This window comes from Egretta garzetta, unplaced genomic scaffold, assembly GCF_000687185.1.
Source record: "Egretta garzetta isolate BGI_Z169 unplaced genomic scaffold, ASM68718v1 scaffold56, whole genome shotgun sequence".
Classification (NCBI taxonomy): domain Eukaryota; kingdom Metazoa; phylum Chordata; class Aves; order Pelecaniformes; family Ardeidae; genus Egretta; species Egretta garzetta.
Window position 1 is genome coordinate 10,018,410 of NW_009260182.1, and position 13,934 is coordinate 10,032,343.

General features: G+C 46.2%; 1 protein-coding gene across 1 annotated transcript in view; it reads right to left on the reverse strand.

The window, feature by feature from the left end:
* Window positions 1-821: 821 nt before the first annotated feature.
* The window catches only part of CXCL12 (C-X-C motif chemokine ligand 12), a 71,087-nt gene continuing 57,974 nt past the window's right edge, over window positions 822-13,934 (reverse strand). The window contains exons 3-6 of the mRNA XM_009641902.2: window positions 9,971-10,174; window positions 6,447-6,533; window positions 2,712-2,809; window positions 822-853 (exon numbers count right to left, since the gene is read on the reverse strand). Of these exons, the coding sequence (XP_009640197.1) occupies window positions 822-853; window positions 2,712-2,809; window positions 6,447-6,533; window positions 9,971-10,174 (421 nt within the window). The remainder of the gene's footprint in view (window positions 854-2,711; window positions 2,810-6,446; window positions 6,534-9,970; window positions 10,175-13,934) is intronic.

Sequence of the window (13,934 nt, forward strand, 5' to 3'; positions counted from 1 at the left end):
AACTTACAACATGACTGGGGGTTAGACCTTTAATAACCCATTCCTTTTTTGTGCTAAAATTTGTCATCAGAAACACAGGAACATAGGAAATGCCAGGTGACATCAGATCAGTGTTGTGGTTCCTAACATACACAACTACTACAAACCAAGTACTAGCACCTTGCAATACCAGGTGTGCATTGACCCAGCTGCTCATAGCTGTCACCAAGGTTTCTGATCTTCAGAGAAGGGAGTTAGCCCTTTAGCCCTGAGTTTAATCCCTCACCCAAAATACCTAGGAATGTCACCCATGTTAATGCTGTCCACTTTCATCAACGTCTGATGCTTTTTAGCCTTCCTATGTTCTTGGCCTCCATGACTTCTGGAGGCAAGGAATTCCTCCACTACTTACACAACATCATTGCACTGTACAGTTCATGTCCTTCTAGGTTTAAAACTCCAGGAGACTTGCATGAACCAAAAGAAAGTTAAATAAAGCACGACCTCTACATAGCAAAGGAAATAAAATATTATATAATAACATACGGTTAGTTTAAATTCATATCTGCCTTCAGTGCTAGGTAATGAACCAACCTGTATAAAAACACATTTTTCTCAAATAGTTACATCTTACTATATAAAAATAGCACTGTGAAAGCAAGCCAATTTGTGCAAAAAAAAAAACAAAACCAAAACACAAAAAACCAAAACCCAAACAAAAAAAACCTTTGGAAATGCATGAAGCGTTGCTTTTGTGCTGCGTGATAAGAGTGAAATGTATTCATTCCCTAATACTGGTTATCTGCTCTCTGGGTCCTACAGTAAGAAATCCTGTAGACGGCTTACAATGCTTGCCTCTTACATCTTGAACCTCCTGTTGACGAAGAACAGAGTGAAACACTATTAAGGTTTATTTCAGTTGCAAAAGCTTTGATATCAGGCCTAGTCAAACAGCAAATCTGTGTCTGGACTAACCCAAAGGCATTTCTTTTGCAGTCCCTCCAACCAGTATTTGTCAAACATTTTGGGGGAAGTTCTCCACAAGGAGCTACTGGGACCCAGCAGGGCAAACCCAGCAATGGGAGTTACTTTGGGCAGGTTGTGCTCATCACAGTTAGTAAGGTGTTCAGAGCTAACACAGGAGGAAGGCTGGCTAGGAAGCCCATTCTGGACTTGAAAGCCAGAGCAGAGAATTATCAGTGGGCAAAGAGACTTGGCAAAAAAAAACAGCAGGGAAAGGAGGGATTAATCATTTGTGAGCAGCCCCAGTAGTGGAACAAGTGCCACTGGGAACGCCTCCTCTACCTGTCCCTACCCCACAGCTCTGCTGGAGACCATGGACTGCAGCTCCACAGGGTGGAGGTCTCTGTGAGGATGGAGGAACACAGAGGACACCCCATGCTCTGCTCTTGTTGGTGTTCAGCTCCCACCATGTGGTGGGTGAAGAGCAGAGGCCCCCGGGTGTGCTGCCCTGCCGGGAGCCATCCCAATGGCCTCTCTGCCCTGGGACCTCGCCTGCTGTAAGCAGCTGGGTGGCACGTCGCAGCTCGTGGTGACCAGCTGCCCAGTGAAGCTGGGGTGACAGGCAGGGCGAGCAGCCACGTGCGGCATGGTAAATGTGTGAGGCATTAAGTGCAGGGGTAGGGGGCCCAGGGTAGGAGGCAGACAAATTGAGTCTCCCGTGCTCAGTGTGAGCATGGTACCATGGTGGGTTAGGGATCACAGCAAAGTGCAAGTGGGTTGTGTACAGGGTTCACTCAGAAGAAGGAGCCAGTCTGTGCTGGTGGCCTTCAGGTTTTGTCTGAAGTGAGCCCTACTCCTGCTCCAGGCTGGTCAGCCTTTTGCAATCTGGTTGAGGTCACTAAGGCTGAGTTACAAGTGTCGGAGGGTGAGCAGCAGGTATTCAAAAACCCTAATGTCTCAGCATGTCTTGTCTAGCCTACAGGATCAGAACAAACATCCCTTTCAATCTCTGCTGGACAGTTAAGACTGTGTGACCACAGCCAGAGACAGTTGTGGCTACTCTCAGTGAAGGCGGCCTCAGAAAACCATCTAGGCATAAAGAGGATGACTGAGCCAGGAGCAAAATTTTCCTCTTTGAAGATATTTTTTCCAATATCCCATACCAGTAACCTTACTTCTTTTGGTGCAGAAAGGCAGGACACACCATCTTGGCAGGGAAAAAAACAACTGGGACATCCAGAGTATTGGCATACGTAACATCGTTCTCTGGGACTTGCCTAGCATCTCCCATAGGAGAAATGTCAACCAGTCACCAATGCACCAAATCATGTTGTCACCACCTAGTGCTGCATTTGTCATTAAAAAATACCAGTGACAAATTCCCAGCTGTTATTTATAGTTTAACTCTGTCAGTTTGGTATTGGAGGAATGAGGCCAACTAAAAGACGTAGGGCTTCCAAACCTTTACCCTGTTTTTGACTTTGGCTTTGCTTCAGGCTTATTTTGGCCTCTTGGGGTGTCCATTTTCCCATTTGTATAAAGGGAAAATTTTCCCACCCCTGCTGTGGCTGAACTTTTCCCCTGGTTTAAGAGTTTTATCTATATAATACCCCTTTGCAGGGAGGGTATAGTTGTTATCCTCAACAAATATAGGGAAAAATGGAGGTCTGGATAGGCTAATATATTTGCCCAAGGTCACATAGGATGGTCAGTGGAAGAGCAGGGACTTGAACCTGAGGTATCCCAGCTCAGAAACTAATGCCTCCTACCATTCTTTCTCCCTGGAGACTTTACTGGTGTTGCACGGGAAGGGCAGAGTGGGCCCCGTTTCTTCTGTTGCTTTTTTTTATGAGTGCGTTGACGTGGTCTAAATTGAAAGAAAAATACAAAAAGACTGCCATAAATTATCCATATACAAAGGCCTTATTCACATATATCCTATGGTCCTTCACATCTTGCTGGCAGGGTGCAAATGAAGATAACATCCCCTCTGACATACCCCCTGCCTCAGAGGAACTTCAAGCAAATAAAAGTGCCCTGGTGACAGGACATTTGCAATTTCTGAGGCCAGAACAACTCTTTTCCCCAAAACACTGAAGCCTCCCCAAATGCCTGCCAGAACTTGTCAGCCAGGAGCCTCACCATCCACATGGTACCCCCTTAGGTACAATGAAAGGGGGGCTAGATTTCTGCCTCCCCCTCCAGCATTCCCACTGACATCAACAAGAACTGGTGGCTACTCCATGGGATTTGTGGGCATTCGGTGCCTTAAAACAAGGCTGTAAAGACAGTCGCCTACATTGTCCCCCACTGTGTGGGACATTCACCCAGCACACACTTGGTGGAGTACTGGGACATAGTTGTTTTGGCGTCTTGTACCTCAGCCCTTATTTACAAATGAAGTCAGAAATTAGGAAGAGCTGCCACACGGGGGTTTAAAAGCACTATGGAGGAAGGCAGCAGCAGGGCTTGGCCCCCATCACAGCCAGCCCCTAAAAGTTGGGAGTTTCCTTTCCTTTCTGCCAGCAGGCTCAAGGGAAAGGTTTTTCCTATTTGACTTGGTTATCCTTTCCAGGTCCATTGGCTCTCTTGTCTGTGCCAGCAGTAGCTTCCGAGCTTAATGGACTCCAGCATCCCAGGCTGAGGGGAAGTTCTGAGGTGGGACTACATTAACGTGGCAATGGACAAGCAAGGATCATTCTCCGGTCTCTTTACTCTGCAAGGGCCTGATTTTGCATATCCTTGCATGAAAGGAGAAGGGAAAGGCAGTCAGTGTACTGTAAATGATGACTGGGATGGCCTGGAAGTGATAAAGAAAGGACTGATTTGCCCCTTGTCTATAAAATGGATGAATGTTGAATGATGTTGGCCACGGCAGCTGCATGATGATTTTTAGAGCCAGTTAAGGAATTTGGTTTCCTGAAAGCCTGAATGTATTTTACTGATGTCTCAAAAGTATGTATATTACATGGAGATGTGATGAATATAAAGCAATAATAAAGGCTAAGCAGAATTAGCGAGCCAAATAATTGCCTACTAAAAACTATCCCTGGTTTCACAATCAACTGTACTGGACCACTACATTCTGTGAACTTTGCCTTGCCCTTAGCTGCAGATTATATCACAGAAGTTACTCTCATATTGAAGCACTGGTATAGATTAAGGTGTCTTGACACTCTGGATTTTACTTAAGCAATTACAAGAGCCCTTTCTACAAAATGTATTGCTTTTATTCCAGAAAAATAAATTCCCATGTACAATTGGGTTTTCATAACATGAAACAATTAGCCATTTTATTGCTAGTGCATATAGGGTAATGTCACATTTCATACAATTTCAGTACAAGTGAAAAAATATAATATATGGCTGATTGAAATTGATAGCTACATTAACATTTATAGATCTATATAGATTTATTTTACAAGCTGTTAGTAGTTTAGAGGGATATCGGTGTTTTAAACTACCAACATTCATATGGCTCCAATTCAAATATATGAATTGTTTGATGCACTATAAATATATTCCAAAGTACATTTCGTTGAAGAAGTCAAAGCTGTGCACTAAAATATATCGAAAACATGCCTTGTGAAAATGCTACAGACAGAGCCCTGACTGTCTGTGGAGCATGAAAATGCCACTGGTGCTAGCATTGGAAAATGAAAATAATGCCATGATTACAGGATTAGGTGATGGAGATATATGCTTTCTGTCATCTTATTTCATAGAGCTGGGACAAAATTCTCTTCTGTTACTCAGTGTAAACCAGGATGAAATCCACAAAATTAGCAGAATTGCTTCTGGGTTAGAGTTAGGCGAACAAGACCCAGAATCTGGCTGGAGGTCAGGCACAGGCTCACTGGTTTCAGTAGAGCTGGCCCCAGACCTTCACCAGTGGAAGTGAGAGCAGAACGTGTTCCAGCTGAGTTGTTCCCCTAAGGCAGGCAGGCAGGATCTGAGCACATAATCACATCTGCCCAACCCTACAGATTTCTAGTATCTCCTAAGTTTCAGGTCTCATGAACAGCACCAAGGGCTGATGGCAAACAGAAACTTAGGCAGGGACTTGAGAATTTTCCCAAGTTGGAAAACAAAGTAGCCCAAGCCCCTAGGATAGTCAGCATGGGCCACATCCTGCTCTTAGGTTCAGTTGTGCCTAAATCCAAAGCCATCCTGGCAGCATTAACCTGGATTACCTCTGCAGAGAATTTGCCCAAAGGACAAGAGGGCTGAGTGCTGGCAGCAAAGAAGGCACTGAGATTCGGATGAGACGGGAAGAGCTGTCAGGGCTGGAATCACAGTCAGTTTGTTAGCTGGCTTCCTTCCCTCCTATCTCCCCACTCTTGGCCCCAGTGTGGTCCTAAAAGGGCCACGTGGAAGGTTCTCTCTACCTCTAGTAGCATTTCTCCCATTGCTTACTGTAAAAACACAGGGGAACAAAGACTTTTTTTTTTTAACTCTACCCCTTGTTTCGCAGATGCATTTGCAAAGCAACCAGTGGAGGGCATTCAGCTACCTGTACCACCTCACATCTGCCCTGGGGCCATACCCTTACCCACATTTCTCCAAGAATGTATTTCTTTTGCAAATGACTGGATTCCAGCCCTGCCTTTACCCTACAGATGCAGGGGGGCAAGGTTCAGCATGGTTACAGCGCGGTTACTGAGGGGTGGGAATGTGGTGGCAAGGGTGGGAGGGATACTGAGTGCACAGGTAGGCTTGCTGGCCAAAATGCTACTGCTGGATCAATCACAGCCCAGGGCTCTGGGCAAGCAAGGGAATACTTTGTACCATCACTTGTCTCATCTTCCATCCCAGGAAGGCTGGAGCCCACACCTGCAACTCAGCACGGAAATGTTCTCTGTGCTTCTCTTGATAGCCGTAAAATTGAACTGAGATATGCTGGGTAGACCTCAGGGTATCCCTGATCCCCTGCTTTCAAGGGAAATAAAAATAGATTTTAAAAGTCTGAACTTGCCAAGTATGGCTGGTTTTGATCTGGCCTTGTGGGAGAGCCTTATTCATGGCAGCGCACCTTGCCTTGGCCGATATTAATAGTACTCCACACTGGCCAGCAGAGAAAGACCCCCCCCAGGCCTCAGCTGCCTGTGCAAACAGACCCCTGGTGTAACATGGAGAAGGGGCTCCAAAGAAACTGGAACAATATAGATTTTGAAATAATTGTAGTTTGGCTTGGGGAAGAGGGAGCATAAAGGAAGCATTTTCCTTGGGAGAACGGCTTTTTTCAAAAGAGGATGAGTTGGGGACCCCAGAACAGATTCATTGGGATAGATTTTGCCTCAAACCCTGGCAAAGGTCTTAGTTTAACATTTAGGATATACTAGAAGCTGTTGTTTTAACACAGACTAGGTCAACTCCAAACCCATCTTCAAAACAATATCTGATTCCATGAATACTTTGTCCGCATGGTAAAAGCCAGCCCTTAACGTTCTACCCTTTAATATCTCAGGATGTTAGCTGTTAAGTCCATTTGTCTCTTGCCTTACTTGTTTAAAGCTTTCTCCAGATATTCCTGGATCCACTTTAACTTGGGATCAATGCACACTTGCTTGCTGTTGCTCTTGAGCCTTGCACTGCCAAAGGAGAAAAGTCAGAGTGAGTCTAGTGGACGATGCTCCTCAGCCCACACCCCCCCCAGGTGCCTTATTTTGCACACAGGTTTGCAATTCCATTTTGGGCAGTAGAGCTGTGTTCAGCTTCCTTGAGTGCCAGTGCTGCTCTCAGTTAATCCATGAAGAGGATGAGTTAGCCCTGCCACCCTCAAGGCACCCATTATAAATATCCCTGGGTTCAAAGCACTGGTACAACATGTCTCCTCCGATGATGATTCTTGTGGTCTGTACTGGTACACATATGGGAGTGAGACGGATACAGAATTTAAATCTAAGTTTTCCAACTCATACCTGGGCTGTTACAAGTTCAGTGCCGGGAACAGCTAAATTTCATTTGGAAATACTGACATGGTAAATATAGGTCATTTTTGCAAGGAATTCATTAGGAACAGCTTTCAGATTCAACCCAAAATTGAAGTTTCACCAAACCATACTTCTTGGATGTCCTGAAAGGATCTGGTTAGCTTTTTGTTTTATAGAAGACTGAGGTTGCAGGCAGGAAGACAACTGGAAGTACCATAGTGCCAGAGGCAAGGTTTCCCTCATGTATTCACTCAGCACTGGAAACAAAAGCAGAAACTTCCTGAGGGGTTTCTCCTGGCTGTCCAAGCTGCACTTTCCAAACCAGACTCTTCAGCTAATTTGAATTCCCTGTGAATTTGACATTTGGGCTACCTGCATCTTTCCTGCAGAAGCAGTACAAATAGCTTTTCTCCCACATCAGCAGTCTCAGCCTCCAGGGATCTCAGGGCCTCTTGAGAGTGCTGTGATCTCCCACGTCCCCCGCAGCACCCTGCCTCTGCCCCAGCTGCTCAGAAACTTCCCCTTAAACAGCCTGCCTGCCAGGCAAAAGCACCAAGAACAGCAATTTCATGGAAATGCCCATAGGAATAAGTTCAGTACTTGTTTAAGAATTTTGCTGGATGGAAGCCAAAACGTTCCCTGCTTTATAACATGAAATCTGTAGGATATAAAACTATGGCGTAAGAAATAACAGGTCAAAAAAGTTCCTTGGTCTGAAGTGATGCAACAACACAGTTGTAACATAAACACATCGAAGACCCAGTCTTGCAATCCCTGCGCCAATAAAAAGATGAATGGGCCTAATTCATATTTCCCTTATAGCAGTGCCAAGCTGGAGTATTTCCAGTGAAGTGATACCAGTAAGAATGGATTTGCTGATGTTAGCAGTGCCTGGGAACTCTTGAGCTGGCCTCACAGGGTACAGAACCAAAAGCATGCGTAACCAGCCTCCAGCCACATGCAATGCTATTCCTCTCATCTCATATTAAGACATTGGGGTTTTTACACATTTATTTCTGAGCCTGTCAGCCCCTGCTCCTTGTACAGTCCCAGCAGAGACTTAGGCAACCGTATGGAGTGTTAACCTGAACTGATTTAGGTGTCTACTTCAGGGTGCAATTAACTACATGCTAAAAATGCCTATTTCCCTGTACTGAAAAGCAGGGAATTTAGGTTGGGCTTTGTAGAAGTAGATATACACAGAGGAGATTTCTGGATTTAGAGAGGTGACTTCCCATAGAACCAAAGACAAAAGCCTGCTCTTGGGCTTTTTGTCAGGTACAATTCCCCTCAACCATAAAGGGGGATGTACTTTTGCAAAAAAATACAAGATCTTTCCTTGAAACCACATGATTTCATTGACATTCTCTATTCCTGAAAATGGTAGCTTTTAAGTTACTCACACCTCCACTGTATAATGTGTACCCACTAAATTCCGAGTGTGGTTAAAGCCATCAGGATGAGAAATTTCTGTGTTAGTTCTGATTCCATTTCAGCTTCTGTTTCGATAGACCTGGTTTGAACTCATGATGTTTCAGGGGTATTTGGAGGTAAGTTTTTAAGTACCTTTACTGTTTAAAGTAACAAAAAGATGATGAACCATAGGTTCATGTGTTCTGTGTGCCACTAAATCACGTTGCAAACAAACACATTTGGGTCAGGAATGGACAAGAACATGAGTTGTTTGTGTTTCTGCATTTCATGCTCTTATCCATCTCTATGACTATGATCCCATATTAATTAAGAGATAAGTGTATACTCTATCCTGTCTTAAATGCCTGTCATTTTCTTGAAACTACTCCAGAAAATTCCAAATCCTCTACAAAGCCTTAGCGCTGGGACCCTTATGACATCCATTGACAGTCCCAGAGCACAAATCCATACACTATTGCATTTTGGATGCTTGCCTCCAAAATTGTTTATAGGTAGAGATCAGAGTCAGTCACAGCTGGTTTTGCCATTTTTGTGAGAGGAAATTATTTCTCAGCTGAGGCTTACATTTTTCTCACTGTCCTCCCACAAATCCTAAGGCAGAAGCACACAGGAGAAAATGTGTGTGATCTACCCAGTGTGGTTTAAAAAAGAAAAAAGTCACATGAATAAAAACTGGTTCATGAATGCATACATGCTCTTCAGTGTATCTGTACCTTCCTGAGAAATCTCATGAAACCACATCAGTTTTCTGAAAGCGGAAATGTTTTAGATGACAAAGAATGGATTTTTATAGCATTTAAGTTGCAACTGGAAGAGCTCATCACAGATTGAAGACAGAACTAGTGATGGAAGCACTGCACAGAAACTTAGTCTGGTCACTGAGACCCTCCTAGAGAGGTCAACAGAAGCTGATGAGTAGTAGGGCTTCCCTGCTGTGAAAAGATGAATTTTTTTTCTCCTTCTGAAGATTTTGAATTTGGGGAGAGGAAGGAAGGAGTCACCCATCAACAAATGAACCAAAAAGACCTTCCTAAACACACACATACACACAAATCTACAGCCTCACGTTTCATGAAAATCAGTTTCTTTTTCAGCAAAACCAAAGAGGTTATTTTTCATTGGGAACCCATCATTTCTGTCCTGTTGTGATCTGTGATTTACTGGAGCCAGCCACTGCCTGGTAAGCATGTCCCTAGATCAGGCCAGCACAGGTTTAGGCTCTGCACCTCCTGTGGAGGCTACATGAAATCTAGGAATTACTTTTGCTTGGTTAGCTCCTCTCTGTGGAGAAGTGGAGCATTAGAAGTCTCAGACCACTGTAAAGTCTTTTCCCCGAGGTGTGAAGCTCCACATCCAAGGCAATAGGCAGCCTGTCTGACCCTCCTGCTCACGTACCCACGGGGGAAGCAGAACATGGGATCACATAGTCACAGGGAGATCACAGAGGTAGAATGCAGCGGGGAAACATCTACCTGGGCTCCCTTGTGCAGGATAAAGCAGGGTCCAGCAGTATCTGACACACGGGATGACGAGATGAATTGGAAATCAAGGCATGAGACACAGACCTAACTGCAGCCACCAAAGCAGGAACCAGCTCTGTGACTCTCCTTCCCTTTTGACACCTGAGGTCTGCACCCAGCTGAAAAGAGTGAGAGACTTACACAATCTGAAGCGAGCAGTTGGGTGTGGAGAGGATTTTGAGGTGCTTAATGTTGGCTCTCGCCACGTTGCTCTCGTAGAATCGGCAGGGGCATCGGTAAGTCAGGCTGACGGGTTTCTCTGCGGGACACAGGGAGGGAAAGGACACGTTACTCCTCTTGCTCGGGCCGGCAGCACAGATACACCGACCAGGTCCCAGAAATTCCCTCCAAATACGCAAGTGGAAAAAAAAAAGCAATAGAAAAGCTGTAGCTTTGGGAGAGCATTTGCCCACGGCCCACAGCACAACCCTTTTACCCCCGTACCCAGCCTTTCAATCCTGGTGCGTGGGATTTTGAAAGACAAAAGAAGAGGGAGAGAAAATGGAGATAAGTAAAGAAGAGGAGATTAGAATAAGGAGCCGCTCCATTGTGTGGGGATGCTCCTGGTAATTAGACAAGATAAAGGCCAAAAGAGGGGGCACTTGTCCTCAGTGTTGTTCTTGCCAAATGATTTTGACCCGAGGCCAAATTAGAAGGTAGCCAGAAGAAAGCGATGAATTCCAAAGCGTTCAGATCAAACCGGCTGGGCTCAGGTGCAGGCTTTTCACGGGGGACTTGCTGGCTACAGAAAAGCCCCGAGCCTTTCAGGCTTTCCCAGGGCCCAGCGGCTGACCTTCCCCCACCACAGCCAACCTCCGCTCCCAGCCGGGATGTCCCCAGGAGGAGGTGCGACTCCGAGATCCCAGGGGTTCCGCAGGAGAGATTTGGGGTCCTTTGAACTCCCAGCCTGTGGCAAAGTAACAGCATCCAAGGCGACAGTTACCAGGCAGCGTGCTCCCCATATACTAATCAAACCCCATCAGGTTGGATGAAAGCCTTGTCACTGGCATCACTAGGGACAGAATTAAGTTTAGCCCCCTAAACTAAAAATCAGCAATGAATATGCAGTGCAGAACTGAGGAAAGCAGCCTGGCGCTCGCCGCAGCCACTGATGCAGCCCTTCTGCTACCCGATTTCTCTGCGGAAGAACTTAGCTGCTGGCAACCAAGTGCACACAGAGAAGGTCTTCACTCTGTGTGCAAGCTTCAAAGCCCCATGCATGCTAAAATACAAACACAGAAGCCTTGCCTGGGATTCTAAAAGGAGCTGCCTGAGATTTTAAACCATTTCCCAGTGGAGCAGTTTTCAGCCTCTGGGAGGAATTAAATTCATACACCTAACCCATAAGGTCTGGCTCATGCCATAGGTGGCCAGATCTGTATCTGATAGGGCTTTAGATCCCACAGAGCAATCTGCAGCCCTGTTTATTTAGCCACACAGGAGCACTCACAGCGTCCAAACCCAGTTCCCTTAAAGGCACATGGAGAGCTTAAGAGCAGGGAAAGGCTTGGAATCCCTAAACTGCTGTCTAGGAAGGTGAGAAAAGGGACAGCTTTTCAAAGGGCAGCTGATCTGCATATATTGCACATTTACCAATGCCTATCTCTAGCACATATAACCACAGAGAACATGGTGAAATTACCCAGTCCTCATGAGGGAAAACTTTTTTCCAAATGCCTCTATCAAGAGATGAGCCAGAATCAGATTCCACAGGCAGACGGGCAAACAGAGAGGAATTCATCTGTGGGAGCAAAGTTCCTCCAGATTCACACCAGGATCTGGACTAGAAGTTAACAAAATTGGAGGAGTTTTTCCATCAGTTTTATGGCAGTCAGTCAGTCCAAATAGTGGTATCATCTATGAGTTAATAAATGGGAGGAGAAGCTCCCGTCTGCAGGAGGAGGAGGAAGGAGGGCTGCAGGTTGAGCCTCGGGAACATGCAATAGACTGGCCAGTGGTAATGTGGAAGGGAGAGAGAAAGGTGCCAGGATTTTCCACCACAAATCTGTGCCTGATAGCTGCACATCAGTGAGTTTGTACTGGAAAGGGAGGCTGAAACTGAGTGCAGCCATACAACAGTGCACAGCACAGCTGCGGTGGAAGTGTCACTGCAAGCTTGTACCAACGAGGTTTAAGCAAGCTTTACCCTAAACAACATGCAAGAGATTAACTGTTCAGATCTATGTTTTCAGAATGCAATCCTGTCCTCTCTGAGACTGGGAGAGGGACTTTCGATCCTGTCCCATTTGAAATCAGAGGCAGAGAAAGTTTAACGATGACTAACATGCCCGTGAGTCCCGAAGTTGTTTCCTGCCCAGGAAAGGGCATCCAGCACAGCAAGGAAGAGGGGAAGCCCCAGCATTCGGTGTTCTGTCACCCCCAGTGCAAGGTGGAATGACAGCTCCCCTCACAGCACAGGAATCCCTTGGGCATTTCTGTCCATCCCCCTTGCTTGGTGCCCTGAAACAGGCACTGAGTGCCAGGGAGCAGCAGCACAGGCACTGGGTCAACTCTCAGCATCACTAACAGGGACCCAATACCTCCTGCCACTGCCCCTCCAGCACTCCAGCACTCCAGCTCCAAGAGCTTGGCTGTGGCTCATTCTGCTCTCAGCAAGGCTGAAAACCAGGGAAAACTAGTGCATGTGCTGTGTCCCAACACGTGAGCCCCTGTCACCCTAAAGTAGCAGGGGGAAGGAGCCATAATCTGGGAAAGGGACACTTCTGCTCTTACCCCGAGACTGACAAATATGTTTCTTATCTCATTTCAAAATCTGAAACAAATTGATCCATGCAGAGTAGAGCTGATGAAGCCAATTATCCTACAGGTTTGTACTGCAGGAGTTAGTGCTCTGTGGGTTCTCTGATGTCTAATAAGCACTGCGCACAAGCTGAAGCTGTTCTCTCAGTAGGGTAAATCAGTGCAGACTGTTAAACACCAGTTTTCATTAAACTGATGGTACCTAAAGCTTTTGAGATCTTTATCTGTTTGGCACATTTGGTTAAAATGGGTGAATATAGTCAAAAGTTACAGAAGAGCCAGATGCTACTCAGACATCTCAGTGTCATTCCTTCAGCCTTATTTCCTTAGGCAAAAGAAAAAGAGAATACTTCTTTTGGTCTCGTCTAGAAGGGTTCTTGGGTTTGGGTGTTTAAGTTTGGGGTTTTTTTTAATAAATAGTTTTGCTGTTTTCTAACTCAAAGCCGAGTTTTGATGGCTCTGAACACCTACTTCGGCTGGCAAATTGTCTCTTAGACACAAAGTGCTCACAAAAACCTCCCTCACAGAGTGGCCGCTTACTGAATTTGGGCAGTACCTATTTCAGCCCATAGTGATCTGCCTTGCCTCACCCCCGCTGGAACTGGACACTAAGGGAACAAGCACCGTCTCAGTTCTGCTGCAACGTTACCATCAGTAACTTGCTGCACGGACTGGGAAGCCCTGGGCATTTGACTGGAGAGGGAAGCTATAGCCAGGCAAGCAGGTTGGGCTAAACAGGCAAAACATTTGAAGGAAGCATCATTTTACTCCTGTTCATCCAAAGGTGCATTTGTCAATATCAGGAGAGGGCTGGCATCCTTTTAAGACCAGAACAGCAACATTTCCCTGGGAAGTGAGGCTGTGACAGGCAGATACAGCTTTACCAGGGTGGCTGGGAAGAATTCAGAGCTCACCTGCCCTCCAGGACAAGGTAGCTCTGCAAGCCTTCATCTGGATCAGGGCTAAGAGCACAAGATGACATGCAAAGAAGTAGGCAAAAAACTTCGCTCTTATCACTGCAAGCTTGTGGGGTCTCTCTCTTTACACTATTTTTTCTCCAACCCTTTTAAGCCGTTCCCTTACTCAGGTAGCCAGGTCCTGTACACGCTTACCCTTCCATAAGGATACCCGCTGCCACTTTGCTGCCAGCTAAAGAGTGCTGCCGGGCAGGGAGCAAAGCGAGGTGCCCTCTGCCAGCCTCCCAGCCCTCTGCTGAGGGCTGCCAGAGGGGAGGCGAGGAGAGGGAGAGCCCCTGAGCCCCCGGCCCCTCAGTCCTGCACCTCCTGTCCGGGCTGCAGCCCCGCTGAGGACCAGCAGCCCTTCTCCATCTCGCTCCAGACCCGCA